General features: G+C 46.5%; 1 protein-coding gene across 7 annotated transcripts in view; it reads left to right on the top strand.

Moving 5' to 3' along the window:
* sidt2 (SID1 transmembrane family, member 2) overlaps window positions 1-17,971 on the top strand; it is a 95,629-nt gene that overhangs the window by 35,063 nt on the left and 42,595 nt on the right. For all 7 annotated transcript variants that reach the window (XM_072283834.1, XM_072283836.1, XM_072283833.1 and 4 more), the window contains 4 exons: window positions 607-706; window positions 2,032-2,097; window positions 4,129-4,222; window positions 12,999-13,057. In XM_072283834.1, coding sequence (XP_072139935.1) covers window positions 607-706; window positions 2,032-2,097; window positions 4,129-4,222; window positions 12,999-13,057 — 319 coding nt within the window. The remainder of the gene's footprint in view (window positions 1-606; window positions 707-2,031; window positions 2,098-4,128; window positions 4,223-12,998; window positions 13,058-17,971) is intronic.

Below are 17,971 nucleotides of genomic sequence, written 5' to 3'. Positions count from 1 at the left end.
AGTTTGAATTTGATTGCTGATGTTTAACAACTATGTGAGTATCAGGCATGGGATGAACCCTCACTCATACACTCTCATTCATTTTGCCGAAGCTGACTGTGCTTATTAAAGTAGTCAGTGGCAAGACCTGCAGAAGTGACCCAAGGAGAATTTCAGAATCAGGTTTATTATCACCGGCATGTTACGTGAAATTTGTTAACTTAGTAGCAGCAGTTCAATGCAATACATAATCTAGAAAAAAAAAGTAAATCAAATACAGTACAATAGATTAAAAATCGTGCAAAAAAACAGAAATTATATATATTAAAAAGTGAGGTCGTGTTCACGGATTCAATGTCCATTTAGAAATCAGATGGCAGAGGGGAAGAAGCTGTTCCTGAATCACTGAGTGTGTGCCTTCAGGTTTCTGTACCTCCTACCTGATGGTAACAGTGAGAAAAGGGCATTCCCTGGGTGCTGGAGGGCTCCTCTCTTTCTCTCCCCCCACCCTGCCCCCCAAATATTAAAAGACTATTTTCTGTTTCTATCAAGGTTGTCTAGGGCAGTGAACTGCGTGATAGTCAGCACCTTTGTGATAATCAAGCGTGTCTTGTTTCGTCCTAACAGCGGAAGGATTTCCGAAACAGCAGTTTTTATGTGGTGGTGGTGGTGAAGACTGAGGACGAGGCGTGTGGTGGTGCCCTGCCCTTCTACCCACTGAAAGAAGGTACGAACGGGGGCGCTGTGTAAGGAAGGTGGGGTGGCGGTGATAAACACAAGGGTTTGTCTTCTGGAAGAAGGCAGAGAAGGGCAAAGAGCACCTCCAGCTATTGTGGAAGTAGGTAACAGGCACCTGACTAAACCAGACTGTCCGGGGGGAAGGGGCCATACCCCAGCACTCTGACTCAACAATATATCGCACTCAAAAGCTTCAGTTGTTGTTCAGACCAAACATCAGAATGGGGAAGAAATGAGATTGAAGTGACTTTGACTGTGGAATGATTGTTGGTGCCAGACAGGGTGGTTTGAGTATCTCAGAAACTGCTGATCTCCTGGGAGTTTCACACACAACAGTCTCTAGAGTTTACAGAGAATAGTGCAAAAAAACAAAAAAAAACATCCAGTGAGCAGCAGTTGTGTGGGTGAAAATGCCTTGTTAATGAGAGAGGTCAGAGGAGAATGGCAGGACTGGTTCAAGCTGACAGGAAGGTGACAGTAACTCAAATAACCACACGTTACAACAGTGGTGTGCAGAAGAACATCTCTGAATGCACAACATGTTGAACCTTGAAGTGGACGGGCTACAGCAGCAGAAGACCATGAACACACACTCAGTGGCCATTTTATTAGGTACCGGAGGTATCTGATAATGTGGCTACTGGATGTATATCATTGGTAATAAACCTGACTCTGATTCAGCCATTTCTTAGGTACTATGTGACTCAGATTACAAAGTGAGGGGGAAGGGCCAGCACTTCGGCAACTTAAACTGGATGTCTGTGACCTTTTACTGGAGACAGTTCAGAGAAGGTTCACCAGGATGATTTATGAGCTGGTGGGAGGGTGTGCCCTTTCTGCACTCTCCGTCTCCCCATTCCTTACACACTCCCCTGAAGTCTGGACAATAAGAATGATTGAAAACCTAATAAATGAAGTCTGCAGTGGAAGGGAATTCTGTTTTTCTTCCCTCAGATGCTGCCCGACCAGTTGAGTGTTTCTAGCACTCAATGTTTTTATTTGATGCCCAACATCTGCAGTTTCTTAAAAATTATTTCTGTCTGCTGCTTGGAGTTTGTTTTTATTTAGATAGAGTCATAGAGTAATATTGCACAGAAACAGGCTCTTCTGCCAATCTAGGCCATGCCAAACTTATTCTGCCTTTTCCTATCAACTAAACACAAGGAAAAGGGATTTGTTCAGGTAGGCACCTTGACTAGCTTGGACCAGTTTGGTCAAAGGACTATATAACTCAGTGACTGAACTTGCAGATTTTCTATTGTTGAATGTCTCAATCTGATGTTAGAATATATTTCTTTTTTTCTCTCTTTCCAGATGAGCCGATGGGTTTGGGGAATCGAACTAAAATCCTGAATGTGACTGTGGTGCCAGCTGTGAATTGTGAGCATTTCAGCTTGGAGAAAGTTGTGTAACCAGTTCTCAAGGGCAACCAAAGTGCCAGAGAATTTGTGTTCAACTAAATCTCTAATATTCAAAACTCCTTGTGTCCCCATACACAGCTTGTATGAACAACACAGATATCATTTACACATAGTTAATGCTGCTCTCTGTGTCCTCAAGCCCTGCCTCATTGGGATATGGTGTTCCATTTTGTGAATTCATTCACAAGGTTGCTGGCATAGCTTGTAGTTTCAACCCTACCTTGATGTCTTTTCTCTGGACTGATGGCTTTCTTGGCTGCTGGTCTGGAGTTATACACAGACCAGACCAGGTAAGGGTGCGAGATGGAAATGGATTTAACACTGCAGGTCCAGTGCCCTTCCTCATATCTTGGACCTGAAACATTATCTCTATTTCTTCTTTCCAGAGATGCTGCTTGACCTGCTAAGTGTTTCCAAAATTTTCTGCTTTTTATTTTAAATTTCCAGTAACTGCAGTTTTTTTTTATTTTTCAAGGATAGGAGAGTTCCCTTCCTGAGGGACTTCAGTGAAGCAGATGGGATTTTCCTCCCCTGCACAATGTCGAGATTTGAGTTCCTGACAGTCCTTCAGGAATTATTAGCCCTGACCTCTCATCTCATCTCGGTGACATACTGTTGTGATAGCATGCTATTCTTGTTGCCTTTGACTGAAATGTATGGTGTTCTGCCTCTTGAACTCAATCCCCCAACTAATGAAGGCTGTGAGGTGATGTTACAGCTCTATAAAAGTCTGGTTAGACCACACATACAATATTATGTTCATTTCTGGTCATCTCATTATAGGAAGGATGTGGAAGCTTCAGAGAGGGAGCAGAGGAGATTTACCAGGATGCTGTCTGGATTAGAGAGGGTGCAGAGGAGATTTACCAGGATTCTGCCTGGATTAGAGAGGGTGCAGAGGAGATTCACCAGGATGCTGCCTGGATTAGAGAGGGTGCAGAGGAGATTCACCAGGATGCTGCCTGGATTAGAGAGGGTGCAGAGGAGATTTACCAGGATTCTGCCTGGATTAGAGAGGGTGCAGAGGAGATTCACCAGGATGCTGCCTGGATTAGAGAGGGTGCAGAGGAGATTCACCAGGATGCTGCCTGGATTAGAGAGGGTGCAGAGGAAATTTACCAGGATTCTGCCTGGATTAGAGAGGGTGCGGAGGAGATTCACCAGGATGCTGCCTGGATTAGAGAGGGTGCAGAGGAGATTCACCAGGATGCTGCCTGGATTAGAGAGCATGTTTTATGAGTAGAAGTTGAGTGAACTAGGGCTTTTCTCTTTGGAGCGAAGGAGAATGAGAGGTGACTTGATGAAGATGTATAGGTGGACAGCCAGCACCTTTTCCCCAAGATGGTGATGGCCAATACCAGAGCACATCCATTTAAAGTGACTTGAGGAAGATTTAGGGGAGAAATCAGAGGTGTGTTCTTTCTACAGAGACTGGTAAGTGCCTGTAAAGTACTGTCGGGACTGATGGTAGAGACTGATACAATGGAGACATCTAAAAGACTTAAGCACATGGATATAAGGAAAATGGAGGGTTGTGCGCTGTTTAAGGGGGAATGGTTACACCAAGTTGATATAGGTTGGCACAAGGACCTTTACTGTTCTGTTCTGAAAAGACAATAGGGAGGTGAGATCTGACAACTCAGCAGAAGCATCAATCATTGTCTCTGTCACTGTTTATTCCTGCAAGTTCTTGGGCTGCTTCAACTTGTCTACCAAATGCAGGAGTAATGATCAGCAACAGTTGTTGCATGTTGGCCATGGCATGGTGTGAATTGTTTGTCTAGAATAATTCTCAATATCTTCGATGCTATTGAGAAGATATAACCTCCAATGCCTCATATGGACATAGGCATATAACCATAGAGTAGTATAATCCAGAATCTTGGATTATCAGTATTCCCTTCATTGATGAAGACTTTGATCTCTGTAATATCATACTCTTGGGAAGATTTTCAGTGCTGAATCAGTCCTCTTCTGTTTCCTCTTATAGCAGTGGCCTACGTCAATGGGGTGCTCTTCAGTCTGGGGATTTTCCTGGCATTTTACCTGCTCACACTTCTCATTGCATGCTGGGAGCATAGAAGGTAAGTGTATTGGCACTTCAAATGTTTTGAGGAGAAGGAGACTTTGAAAGGGATCAGTGGTCCTTATTTGGAAGATTTGCCTCTGTCACTGCATCCACAGTTTTGTAATCTCTGTTCTTGCTGTGTTGATCTCTTTACTTGATTATTGGAGACTTGGAAAGGAGGTGCTCTCTGCTTACAATGGATAACACAATAGAAAAGTACGTGTTATTGCAGCCTTCCCATTCCTCACTTCCAACCTCCTATTCCTCCTGCACACTGGGTTATGACGATATTGGACAAGGAACTAACTTCCGTGACTGGAAGTTTGATGAGCTGTAGGTGCCTAAGCACTGTCCACCGTACTGGAACAGGTAAAAATTTAGGTGTTTAAAGCAAATGCCTGCACCTGGAGTTAAACACTTTGTAATAGCAGATAGGGGCCCAGATCCTCTATATTTGCTTAGATTGACATAGGAAAGCAATGTTTTTCATGTGGCCTGGTGAAGTGACTGCAGGCATTGGCTCTGAATGCCAACATTTGAGGTTTTAAAGCATCCTGTTTTAACAGTTAGCCACTCAAACTAAGGGTTCTTGTCAACAGCTGATCATCAGATTCGGCCACCATTGCCATCTTCTTGTTTTAAAGTCCTCACCTCCACGCCTGGTGTTGGAGATCTTCTTCATCAGGGTCCACGGACTTATCCTGCTTCCCCAAAGCAGGAGGAAAATAACTCAAGCAACACACATCAAAGTTGCTGGTGAACGCAGCAGGCCAGGCAGCATCTGTAGGAAGAGGTGCAGTCGACGTTTCAGGCCGAGACCCTTTGTCAGGACCACACATACAATATTATGTTCATTGTTATGTCCTGACGAAGGGTCTCGGCCTGAAATGTCGACTGCACCTCTTCCTACAGATGCTGCCTGGCCTGCTGCGTTCACCAGCAACTTTGATGTGTGTTGCTTGAATTTCCAGCATCTGCAGAATTCCTGTTGTTTGAGGAAAATAACTCGCTATTTTTACTCCTCATTTGCAAAGTGTTTCGAGTCACAGAGTGCTACAGCTCAGAACCAGGCCCTTTGGCCCGTCCAGTCTGTGCCGACCTGATCTTCTGCCTCGTCCCGTTGACCTGCACCCAGGCCACAGCCCTCCAAACCCCTCCCATCCATGTACCTGTCCAAACTTCTCTTAAATATTGCAATCGAACCCGCATCCACCACTTCTGCTGGCAGCTCATTCCACACTCTCGCCACTCTCTGAGTGAAGACGTTCTCTTTCAATGTTTCACCTTTCACCCTTAATCAAGGACCTTTAGTTCAAGTCTCACCCAACCTGAGGTTAAAAAGCCCATCCTATCTATACTCATCATTTTGTATACCTCCCCTCATTCTCCTGCGCTCCAGAGGATAAAGTCCTAATTTATTCCACCTATCCCTGTAACTTGAATCCTCAAGTCCCGGCAACGTCCTTGTAAATTTTCTCTGTACTCTTAGAATCTTATTGAATTGACTTTATTTTTCTTACATCCTTCACATACATGAGGAGTAAAAATCTTTACATCTCCATCTAAATGTGCAATCATAGTAATATATAATAAATAGAACAGTCAATGTAATATACAGTACACTCAAATCAGCGTGAGTTCATCAGTCTGATGGCCTGGTGGAAGAAGCTGTCCCGGAGCCTGTTGGTCCTGGCGGTCCTGGCTTTTATGCTGCTATACCGTTTCCTGGATGGTAGCAGCTGGAATAGATTGTGGTTGGGGTGACTTGGGTCCCCAATGATCCTTCGGCCCTTTTTACACACCTGTCTTTGTAAATGTCCTGAATCATGGGAAGTTCACAACTACAGATGCGCTGGGCTGTCCGCACCACTCTCTGCAGAGTCCTGAGATTGAGGGAAGTACAGTTCCCATACCAGGCAGTGATGCAGCCAGTCAGGATGCTCTCAATTGTGCCCCTGTAGAAAGTTCCTAGGAGTTGGGGGCCCAAACCAAACTTCCTCAACTGTCTGAGGTGAAAGAGGTGTTGTTGTGCTTTTCTCACCACACTGCTGGTGTGTACAGACCACGTGAGATCCACGGTGATGTGGATACCAAGGAACTTAAAGCTGTTCACCCTCTCAGCCCCAGATCCATCGATGTCAATAGGGGTTAGCCCGTCTCCATTCCTCCTGTAATCCACAACCAGCTCCTTTGTTTTTGTGACATTGAGGGAGAGGTTGTTTTCTTGACACCACTGTGTCAGAGAGATGACTTCTTCCCTGTAGGCCACCTCATTATAATTTGAGATGAGGCCAATCAATATAGTATCGTCCGCAAATTTAATTAGCAGATTAGAGCTGAGGGTGGTGACACAGTCGTGGGTGGACAGAAAGAAAAGGAGGGGGCTTCGGACACAGCCCTGAGGGGCTCCTGTGTTGAGGGTCAGAGGTGTGGAGATGAGGAGCCCACTCTTACCACCTGCTGACGATCTGACAGGAAGTCCAGGATCCAGCTGCACAAGGCAGAGTCAAGGCTGTGGTCTCTGAGCTCCTTGTTGAGCCTGGATGGAATTATGGTGTTGAATGCTGAACTGTAGTCCAAGAACAGCATTTTCACATCAGCATCCTTCTTCTCCAGATGTGTAAGGACGGTGTGTAGAGTTATGGCTATTGCATCATCTGTTGATCGGTTGTATCAGTAGGTGAATTGTAGGGGTCTAGTGTGGGTGGTAGCAAGCTGCAGATGTAGTCCTTGACCAGCCTCTCAAAGCATTTGCTTATGATTGAGCTGAGTGTGACAGGATGCCCTCATTCAGATATTTTTCCTGTGGGTAGGTGACCAGAACTGTACACAATAGTCAGTGATTTTCTGCCTAACCAGCCTATTACTGACTGGAAGAGATTGAAGCTTTGTATTATTTGTCACATGTACATTGAAACCTACAGTGAAATGCATCATTTTTTTGCCAACACATTCCAAAGATTTTGCTGGGGGCAGCTCACAAGTTTGGCTGTATTTCCGGTGCAAACATAACATGCCTGTAGTTAACTGTACGTCTTTGGAATGTGGGAGAGATCCCAAGCGGTCACAGGGAGAACATGCAGACTCCTTACAGACAGTGGTGGGAATGGAACCCCAATCGGTGATCGCTGGTGCTGTCAAGTCATTGTGCCGTGACGACAAACAAGTTATCAGAAGATTGATGCTGATGAGAGAGATAAGGGAGACAATGGAGAAACATTCAAAATGCTAATAAGAGAGAAGAGAGAGTTTAATGAGAAAGAAACACATTTGAGCGTATTGACAGGCTGGTTGCTTTGAACCGGAACTGTTTGAAGTTTGATGGACAGGCGATACCCCAGCAGGGGGTAAAAAGAACAGGTTCGCTAAGGCATGACACACACCACGAGATCACGAGATAACAAGACCCTGGAAGAGCGGTGTGCCCCCACAAGTTGGTGGGAGTTTGGAGGTCTGATCGCGGGAACCGACCATAGACACACAGGGTGAAAAGGTACGATCGGCGGGAACCTGGTGTGTGTGTCCGCCCTTGCCTGGGTGCCAGGTTCACCGCGGAAGAACGGTCGTATCGGGAACGGAGGGGTCACAGTCGGTGACCACAGAAGACATTAAAAGGGTTCGCCCGAAAGCAAACTGCGAAGAACATCAAAGGTCTGTCTGAATCAGATTTGCATATTTTCCCCCTCTCCTCCCCCCTCTCCTCCCCCCTCTCCCCCCCCTCTCCCCCCCCTCTCCCCCCCCTCTCCCCCCCCTCTCCCCCCCTCTCCCCCCCTCTCCCCCCCTCTCCCCCCCTCTCCCCCCCTCTCCCCCCCTCTCCCCCCCTCTCCCCCCCTCTCCCCCCTCTCCCCCCCTCTCCCCCCCCTCCCCCCCCCTCCCCCCCTCTCCCCCCCCTCTCCCCCCCCTCTCCCCCCCCTCTCCCCCCCCTCTCCCCCCCCTCTCCCCCCCCTCTCCCCCCCCTCTCCCCCCCCTCTCCCCCCCCTCTCCCCCCCTCCCCCCCTCCCCCCCTCCCCCCCCTCCCCCCCCTCCCCCCCTCCCCCCCCTCCCCCCCTCCCCCCCCCTCCCCCCCCCCTCCCCCCCCCCTCCCCCCCCCTCCCCCCCCCTCCCCCCCCTCCCCCCTCCTCCCCCCCCCTCCCCCCCCCTCCCCCCCCCTCCCCCCCCCTCCCCCCCCCTCTCCCCCCCTCTCCTCCCCCCTCTCCCCCCCCCAACGGCACAACAGCGATTACTGCGAACTGTACTAAGCTGAACTGAACTCTGCGTCACTTGAGACTGATCATTTTACCCCTAGACTGCGATAGAGCTTGGGCAATTCCTATTACCCTAGTTCTGTGTACATGTGTGTTTTATCATTGCTAACCTGTTGCATTTATATCCTTATGATTAGAATACTGTGTTGCTTATTTCTTTAATAAAACCTTATTAGGTTCTGTTAAACCAGACTCCAACTAAGTGGTCCATTTCTGCTGGTTTGGCAACCCAGTTACGGGGTACGTAACATAAGTGGGGATCTCGTCCGCGATTTTGAACGCCAAATTTGGGACTGGGTAAATTGATTGGGTTAAAATTCCCGAAAGAAAGGAAGGGCAAACAGCAGAAATGGAGATTGAGGAATTTATAAAGGTGCCGACCTTGGAGGCATTAGAGGATGCCAGGAAATTAGAATTGGCAACTGTGGCCAAACGGTTGAATCTTTTTAAGGGGAAGTCGACAATGAGGACAGCGGAGATGCACAGAGCTATCATTGAGCATTATGTATCTAAAGGTGTGTTTCCCCACGGGGAGCTGGAGGTTGTATCTATGGGCAAACCTGGTGGAGAAGCAGTACAACCGCAGATTGAAAAATTGAGGCTTGAGCACGAGTTCCGGGTAAAACAGTTAGAACAAGAAGAGGAGCAGTTAGAACGACAAGAGAGAGAGAGATACAGAGGGAAAGGGAATTTGAGCTGGAGAAGTTAAGGATGAGGCTAGCGCAGGGGCCCATGCTGAACCAAGGTGGAGGGTTCCGGGCAACCCAGGAGGTTAGGCTGGTTCCCCCATTTGACGAGACCGATGTTGATCGGTACTTTCTCCACTTTGAAAAAGTCGTTGCAGGTCAGGACTGGCTGAGGGATAAGTGGGCTGTTTTGCTTCAGAGCGTACTTAAAGGAAAAGCTCAGCAAGCTCACTTGGCATTGTCTGCAGAAGATGCCCAGAGGATGAATGAGGTGGTGAAAGAGACCATCCTCAGGATTTATGAGTTGGTCCCGGAGGCATACCGGCAGAGGTTCCGGAATGCGAGGAAGCAGTGGGACCGCACGTATTTAGAGTTTGCCTGTGAGATGCAGATGTATTGTGAGCATTGGTGTGCCTCGAAAGGGGTCAAAGGGGATCAGGACAGGCTGCTACAGCTAATACTGATTGAGCAGTTTAAAGGTTGTGTCCCTGAAGGTATGAGGCCCTATCTAGATGAGAAAGAGGCAGAAACCTTGGCCGCAACTGCTAAGTTTGCGGATGAATACGCGTTAACGCACAAAGCGAAGTTTACCCCGAGTAAAAGCTACCAGAAGGGTAGTCAAGAGGGCGGAGACTAGTAAGCCAGGGACTAGTGAGAAGGATAAGGTAGACCGGGAGCAGTTTGGTAGGAAGTCTCCTGGGGTCATATGCTATAATTGTGGGAAAGCCGGTCACTTTGCGTCCAGGTGCTTTGCCCCAAAGAAGGAGACGGGGAAAGGAAAAACTACGGTTCTGACTGGCTGTATTGAGCTGGCAAACAAACCGCTAGGGGAGAAGAGGTCTGATAAAGTTCAGGAAGGGCGCGAGAAGTTTATCTCGGCCAGATTGGTGTCGATGAAGGAGGAGTTAAACCCAGTTCCAGTGTGGATCTGGAGAGACACTGGAGCTTGTCAGTCATTGATCTTAAAGAGTGTGTTAGACTTTAGTTCAGAGACCCAGACTAGGGAGGTCAGGGTGATAAAAGGCATTGGGAAAGGGACTGAAGCAGTACCTTTGCACCAGATACACCTAAAAAGCGACTTGGTCTCCGGACCGGTCACGATCGGGGTGAGGCCCGAACTACCGATGGAAGACGTGGAAGTCTTACTCGGTAATGACCTCGCCGGCGGAAATGTGTTCTCAGCAGTAAAACTGACAGGCCAGCCTGCCAGCATTGAGGCCCCGCCCATGGACTCACAGGTTTATCCCGTTTGCGCAGTGACTCGGCGCATGTCCAGAAAGGCTGCCGAAGCGAATATAGATTTAGCTGAGACGTTTTTACCAGCCTCATACCAGGAGGGGTTAGAAAGTGAGAAGGGGCATAGTGAAACAGAAGGAAGTAAGGGAGTTGAGGTAGATTTATCATTAGCGAGGAAGGAATTTGTACAGACACAGGAGCGAGACGAGGATCTGATGGTTTTGATGGAGACAGCTCTCTCTGAAGCAGAATTAAAAAGGGAGCCAGTGGGCTATTATGTGGAGGAGGGAGTACTAAGGAGGAAATGGAGACCAAGTACCGTGCCCACAGATGAGGAATGGGGGGTGGTGCCGAAAATTTATGGGGATGAGATTTTTAACCTCGCCCACAAGATACCCCTCGGTGGACAGTTTGGGGTAAGGAAGACAGTCGATAGAATCATGAAAGAGTTTTACTGGCTGCACAGGAGGAAGGATGTTATTGACTATTGTAGACGTGAGCTAACACAGTTACAGTCTATTAACATGTTAAAAGCTTACCATGATCAGAAAACAGATCTAGTTGGTGTTATCACGAAAATTAATGAGGCTAGGGTGCCACCTGATAAGGGGAAAACCCATTTTGAAAAGATAAGTATGGTGCCGACCAGATGGGAGAACTCTATTGTTTTGGCCAACTTTGCTGACGAGTTCTCTCAGTTAACCCCCGAACAAAGCGAGCCGCTGAGAAAGCTAATTAACCGACACACACACGTATGTCCGGATGTCCCGAGGCGATGCAAAGAGCCGGGACATGGTGTTGTTGTCACATCAGGTCAGCCTAGTGAGCAACACCCCTATAGGATGATTAATTCAGTGACAAAAGGGCTAAAGAACACAGAAGTGTATATTGGCGATTTAGTAGTCTGGAGTGACATGTGGGAGGGGCACATTGTGGCAGTAGAGGAACTGTTTAAAAAGCTGTTTGAAGCCAGCCTGACAGTGAACCTCGCAAGAAGTGAATTCGGCCGCGCGAAGGTCACTTATCTGGGATTTGTGGTAGGACAGGGGCAGCTGGCTCTGATGCAGGCTAAGGTGCGGACTATCTCTGAAGCCCCCACCCCGACAGACAAGAGAGCCCTGAGAAGGTTCTTGGGGATGGTGGGGTACTATCAGAAGTTTGCAAAAAAAAAACTTTGCAGATATTACCCTCCCTCTTACTAAGCTCTTGCAAAAGAATGCGAAGTTTGTGTGGGACGACCTTTGTAGTATCTGTCCGGCACGGAAACCACTAATAATTTACACTGATCACAACCCATTAGTGTTTTTGGCCACTATGAAGGATAAAAACAAAAGGTTGCTAAGTTGGAGCCTGGTCTTAGAGGGACTTGATATTCAAATAAAACATATAAAAGGAACGGAAAATGTGATTGCTGACTGTCTGTCAAGGTGTTGACAACTTTAAGTTCTCTGTATTAGCCGAATAGCTGATGACCCTGTATATTAGTGTGTATCGAATAATGTATTCATGCCTATAATTTTTACCCCGGTAAAAATCCTTTGAAGGATAGGGGTCTGACGACAAACCAAGTTATCAGAAGATTGATGCTGATGAGAGAGATAAGGGAGACAATAGAGAAACATTCAAAATGCTAATAAGAGAGAAGAGAGAGTTTAATGAGAAAGAAACACATTTGAGAGTATTGACAGATCGGTTGCTTTGAACCTGAACTGTTTGAAGTTTGATGGACAGGCGATACCCCAGCAGGGGGATAAAAAGAACAGGTTCGCTAAGGCATGACACACACCACGAGATCACGAGATAACAAGACCCTGGAAGAGCGGTGTGCCCCCACAAGTTGGTGGGAGTTTGGAGGTCTGGTCGCGGGAACCGACCATAGACACACAGGGTGAAAAGGTACGATCGGCGGGAACCTGGTGTGTGTGTCCGCCCTTGCCTGGGTGCCAGGTTCACCGTGGAAGAACGGTCGTATCGGGAACGGAGGGGTCACAGTTGGTGACCACAGAAGGCATTAAAAAGGTTCGCCCGAAAGCTAACTACGAAGAACATCAAAGGTCTGTTTGAATCAGATTTGCATATTATCTCTCTCTCTCTTTCTCTCTCTCTTCCCCCCCCCCCAACGGCACAACAGTGATTACTGCGAACTGAACTGAACTCTGCGTCACTTGAGACTGATCGTTTTACCCCTAGACTGCGATAGAGCTTGATTGATCCTATTATCCTAGTTCTGTGTACGTGTGTGTTTTATCATGGCTAACCTGTTGCATTTATATCCATACGATTAGAATACTGTGTTGCTTATTTCTTTAATAAAACTTTATTAGCTTCTGTTAACCAGACTCCAACTAAGTGGTCCATTTATGCTGGTTTGACAACCCAGTAACGGGGTACGTAACAGTGCTAACTTCTATGCTACCGTGCCTGTCTACTTTGAACAGTTTATTAATCTGTTCCACCATGTTACAAGTGACTGGTTGTTAACTCCTGAGAATGTTGTATCCACTAATAGAGTGAGTGGTGGAAAGACATCTTGTTCTGTCGGGATATGTGACCGTTGTAATGATTGCTTTAAACAAGCCCCATTATTGTGTTTCCTGATCCTGCTCTCTCTACTTTCCCTCCTCAGGCAGCAAAGGAAAAGAGAGAGACTCTTGGGGAAAAGCATCTCATCTCCGGATCAGTGTGGTAACTAAGGAGATAAATTTACTCTTTGGAAAATGAACCTGATCATTTTGGGTTCCCAAGTTTCCACAGAAAAGCAGCCATTATTAGATTGCTTTTGTAATTCTCCACACCTGGTGCGCAGCCCATTGTGTCTCGCGTGTTATACAATATATCAAACTCTACAGCACACTACAGAGCCTTCAGCCCACGATGTTGTGCCAACTCTTTAATCAAATCTAAAGTCATTCTAACCCTTCCCTCCATCTTTCTGTTATCCATGTTCCTATCTAAGAGTTTCTTAAATGTTCCTAATCTTATCTGCCTTTGCCACCGCCCTGGCAGGGTGTTCCATGCACCCACTGCTCTCCATGTTTTGAAAAAAAAAACTACCCATGACATCTCTCCCCCCCCCCCCCGTACTTTCCTCTCATCACCTTAAAATGATGTCCCTTTGTATTTGCCATTTCTGCCCTGGAAAAAGGTCTTTTATCACAAAAGTTATTGCTTGTGGTAACAAGCCGGTGTGTCTGGATGCTAATAACTGTAGCCGCTTCACTTTGCAGGAGTGAAATGCCAGTATTTTGGTCCATTCTAGGCATGGAGACACAACAGACTGCAGATGCAACACAGTTTGCTGGGGGAAACCAAATTGTTGATTGTTTGCGTCAAAACCTTGCATCAGGAGCTTGGCCTGACTTTAGGATTGTTGTCCTGATGCAGGATTTCAACTCAAAATGTCAACAGTTCCTCCCCCCACCCCCAGAATTTTCTCAACTCACTTAGTTCCTCCCCTCGGTTCTTTGTTGCTCTTTGTGCTTGGCTTGGCCTGGACTGGCCTGGTTGAGGATTTTGCCGTGTATAGAGAGGCAACCCCAGCAACAGGGCCTGATCTGTATACATCTGGAGTTACTTCAGAGAACGTGAGGCTCTGGTCTTGAGGTCCCACTGCTGTCCTGGGGCAGAGCTTGCTCTGAGGTGCCATCTTTTTGAGAAGTTACTACACATCTTAAGTAGATAACTACCTTACACAGCTTCCTTAAGGATTTAATGCTGAGGCTTTATAAGGCACTGATTAGGCCTCAGTTGGAGTATTGTGAGCAGCTTTGGGCCCCATATCTAAGAAAGGATGTGCTGATATTGGAGAGGATTATGATTCTGGGAATGAAAGGGTTAACGTACGAGGAGTGTTTGATGGCCCTGTTCCTGTACCTGCTGGAGTTTTGAAGAATGAGGTGGGGGACGGATCTCATTGAAAGGCCTAGATAGAATGGATGTGGAGAGGATGTTTCCTATAGTGGGAGAGTCGAGGACCAGAGGGCACAACCTCAGAATTGAGGGACGTCCCTTTAGAACAAAGATGAGGAGGAATTTCTTTAGCCAGAGGGTGGAGAATCTGTGAAATTCATTGCCACAGGCAGCTGTGGAGGCCAAGTCCGTGGGTAGATTTAATGCAGAGGTTGATAGGTTCTTGATTAGTCAGGGTGTCAAAGGTTACAAAGAGAATGCAGGAGTATAGGGTTGAGAGGGATAATAAATTAACCATGATAGAATGGTGGACCAGGCTTGCTGGGCCATATGGCCTAATTCTGCTCCTATATCTTATGGTCTTAACATTGTAAAAGGTCTACAGGCATACACAGGAGCATTATCACAGAAGCATTCTTTGGCATAAGGCCTAGATAGAGTAGACATGGAGAGGGTGTTTCCTATAGTGGGAGAGTACAAGAGCAGGCATGAAATTTGTTGTTTTGTGGAAGCAGTACAGTGCAAAACATAAAATATACTCTAAATTATTTTATATATCAAACCTAGTGGAGTATGGTTCATTGTCTATTCAGAAATCTGATGGTGGAGGGGAAGAAGTTGTTCCTAAACCAATGTGTGTGTGTCTTCTGGTTCCTGTCCCTCCTTGATGGTAGCAAGGAGAAGAGGCCATGTCCAGGATGGTGAGTGGCCTAAATGATGGATGCTGCCTCTCTGAGGCATTGTGTTTTGAAGACGTCCTTGATGCTGGGGAGGCTAGTGCCAATGATACAGCTCTTAAAAGATTGATCTTAGAGTAGGTTAAAAGATGAGTACAATGTCGTGGACAGAAGGCCCTGTACTGTACTGTGCTGTGCTATCTCTGTTTTACATTTCTACACTCAATGTGGAATTGCACCACCATATTGTAATTCTCATTCTCCCCAATTCTGCTGTTCCACTACATCTTATGCTAACTTATGACTTAAATACTTGGGTTTGTTTCTGTGTTCCAAGTAAATTTCTTCTTCCCTCTGACAATTCTGAACAATAATCCTTCTCTCTTTGTATTTTGTGGCTGCTGATCTCTCTGGCTACAGATCCATTACTCGGTAAGATTTGTTTCTCAGTCACTTTATGGCAAAGCACGGTGGATGGAAAGAAGGACTTGGGCTGGTTCACATTCAGATATCATGTTGAAGATAAGAGCAGCCCATCATGTCTGCTCCATCATTCCATCTTGGCTGATTTATTTTTCCTCTCAACCCCATTCTCCTGCCTTCTTCCAGTAACCTTTGACACCCTGAGTAATTAAAGGAACTGTCAACTTCTGCTTTAAATATACCCAGTGACTAGACCTCCACAGCCGGTTGTGACAATGAATTCCACAGACTCTCCATCCTTTGGCTAAAGAAATTCCCTTTCATCTCTGTCGGAAGATGCAGCAGATTTGGCCTTTTGCCTCACTCCTTGACATATCATGACACAAATGGAGAGACTTGCTAAAGACTTGCCTGTAATGGGGAGCTCTCCATTTGTTTGGATGAGTACAGCACCATGTTCACTCACGGATTGAATGGAGTGCTGTCCATTTGTTTGAATGAGTGCAGGGATGGAGTGTCTTCATCTACAACACTTACTCATCCAGGCAATTACCACCTCCAAGAAGCAGCGGGGGGGGGGGGGCAGGCACCTGGAAATCTGAAGGTTCCATCCCCCTTGTCACAACCAACCTGGTTTAGAAATGTATCGCCATTCCTCTATCCTCACTGATTCCTGGAACCGCATCCCCAACAGCCCTTTCACCAGTCACTATACCATTAGAACTGAATTCCAGTTTGTGCTTCTGTTGCTGGCATTCTCACTTTTTGCAGTCTGATTGTACATTGTGGTCTTTAATGCCTTCCCTATAACACTATCAGATGTCAGAGCTCAAACCCATTTAAAGCTTTCCATACCTTCTGTTTTGCTTTTATGTTGGTTTTGACTTCTCTTGTAGCCATGGTTGTGTCACTTTTCCTTTAAAATACTCCTTCCTCTTTGGGATGTGTATATATCCTATGCCTTCTGAATTGCTTCCAGAAATTCCAGCCATTGTTGCTCTGCTGTCATCCCTGCCAGCGTTCTTTTCCAATCTACTCTGGCCAGCTCCTCTCTCATGCCTCTGTAATTCCCTTTACTCCACTCTAATACTGATACATCTGACTTTAGCTGCTCCTTCTCAAATTTCAGGGTGAACTCAAACATGTTATGATCACTTACCCCTAACGGTTCTTTTACCTTAACCTCTCTGATCAATTCCGGTTCATTGCACAACACCCAATCCAGAATAGCTGATCCCCTAAGAATAGTTGATCCCCTGTTGGGATCAACCATGAGCTGCTCTAAAAAGCCATCTCGTAGGCATTCTAGAAAGTCCCCCCTTGTGATCCAGCACCAACCTGATTTTTTTTCCCCAATCTTTTTGCGTATTGAAATCCCCCATGACTATTGTAACATTACCCTTTTGACATGTATTTTGTAATTTGTAGGCCATATCCTTACAACTGTTTGGGGGTCTGCATACAACTCCCATCAGGGTCTTTTTACCCCTGCAGTTCCTTAGCTGTACCCACACTGATTCAACACCTTCTGACCCTACGCCACTTCTTTCTAATGATTTGATTTGATATTTTACCAACAGAGCAATGCCACCTCCTCTGCCTTCCTGCCTGTCCTTTTGTTACAATGTGTATCCTTGGACATTAAGCTCTCAGCTGTAATCTTTCAGCCATGGTTCTGTGATGTCTACAACATCATACATGCCAATCTGCTATTATGCTGCAAGTTCATCTACCTTATACCATATACTGCACACAAATACAACACCTTCAGTCCTGTATTCACCCTTTTTGATTTTGTCTGCCTTTTACTTTGCAACTCGTCCTGTTGACTGCAATTTTTCCCTATCAGCAGCCTCTCCTCACTACACACTGCCTGTTTGTAAACCAGCTGCCTCATCTTCAGCACTATCATCCGCCTTTCCTACGATACTTCCTGCATTGAAATATACACAGCTCAGGACGCTAGTCACACCATGCTCAACCTTTTGATTCCTGACTTTGTCTGAGGTCTTAATAACATCTGTCTCCACAACCTCTCCACTAACTGTTCTGGCACTCTGGTTCCCATTCCCCAGCAACTCTAGTTTAAACCCCATCATGCAGTATTAACAAACTTTCCCACTAGGATATTAGTCTCCCTCCAGTTCAGGTGCAAATTATCCCTTCTGTACAGGTCCCACCTTCCCTGGAAAAGTGCCCAATGATCCAAAAATCTAAAGCCTCCCTCCTACACCAACACCTTAGCCATGTTGTTAAACTGTATAATCTTCTTAGTTCTGGCCTCACTAGCACGTGGCATGGGTAGCAATCCTGAGATCACAACCCTGGAGGTCCTGCCCTTCAACTTAATACCTAACTTCCTGAACTCACTTTTCAGAACCTCGTCACTTGTTTACCATGTCATTGGTACCTATGTGGACCATGACCTCTGGCTGTTCACCCTTCCAGTTAAGAATGCTGAGGGCTTGATCCGAGATGTCCCGGACCATACAGGAATTTTGTTCTCGCTCACAGAACTTGCTATCTATTCCCCTAACAAATCCTCTATCACCACAGCTCGCCTCTTCTCCCCCCTTCCCTTCTGAGTCAC

Source organism: Mobula birostris, chromosome 20, assembly GCF_030028105.1.
Source record: "Mobula birostris isolate sMobBir1 chromosome 20, sMobBir1.hap1, whole genome shotgun sequence".
NCBI classification, from domain to species: Eukaryota; Metazoa; Chordata; class Chondrichthyes; order Myliobatiformes; family Myliobatidae; genus Mobula; species Mobula birostris.
Note: the sequence above shows the minus strand (reverse complement) of the source record. Positions and strands in the feature narration are given on the sequence as shown.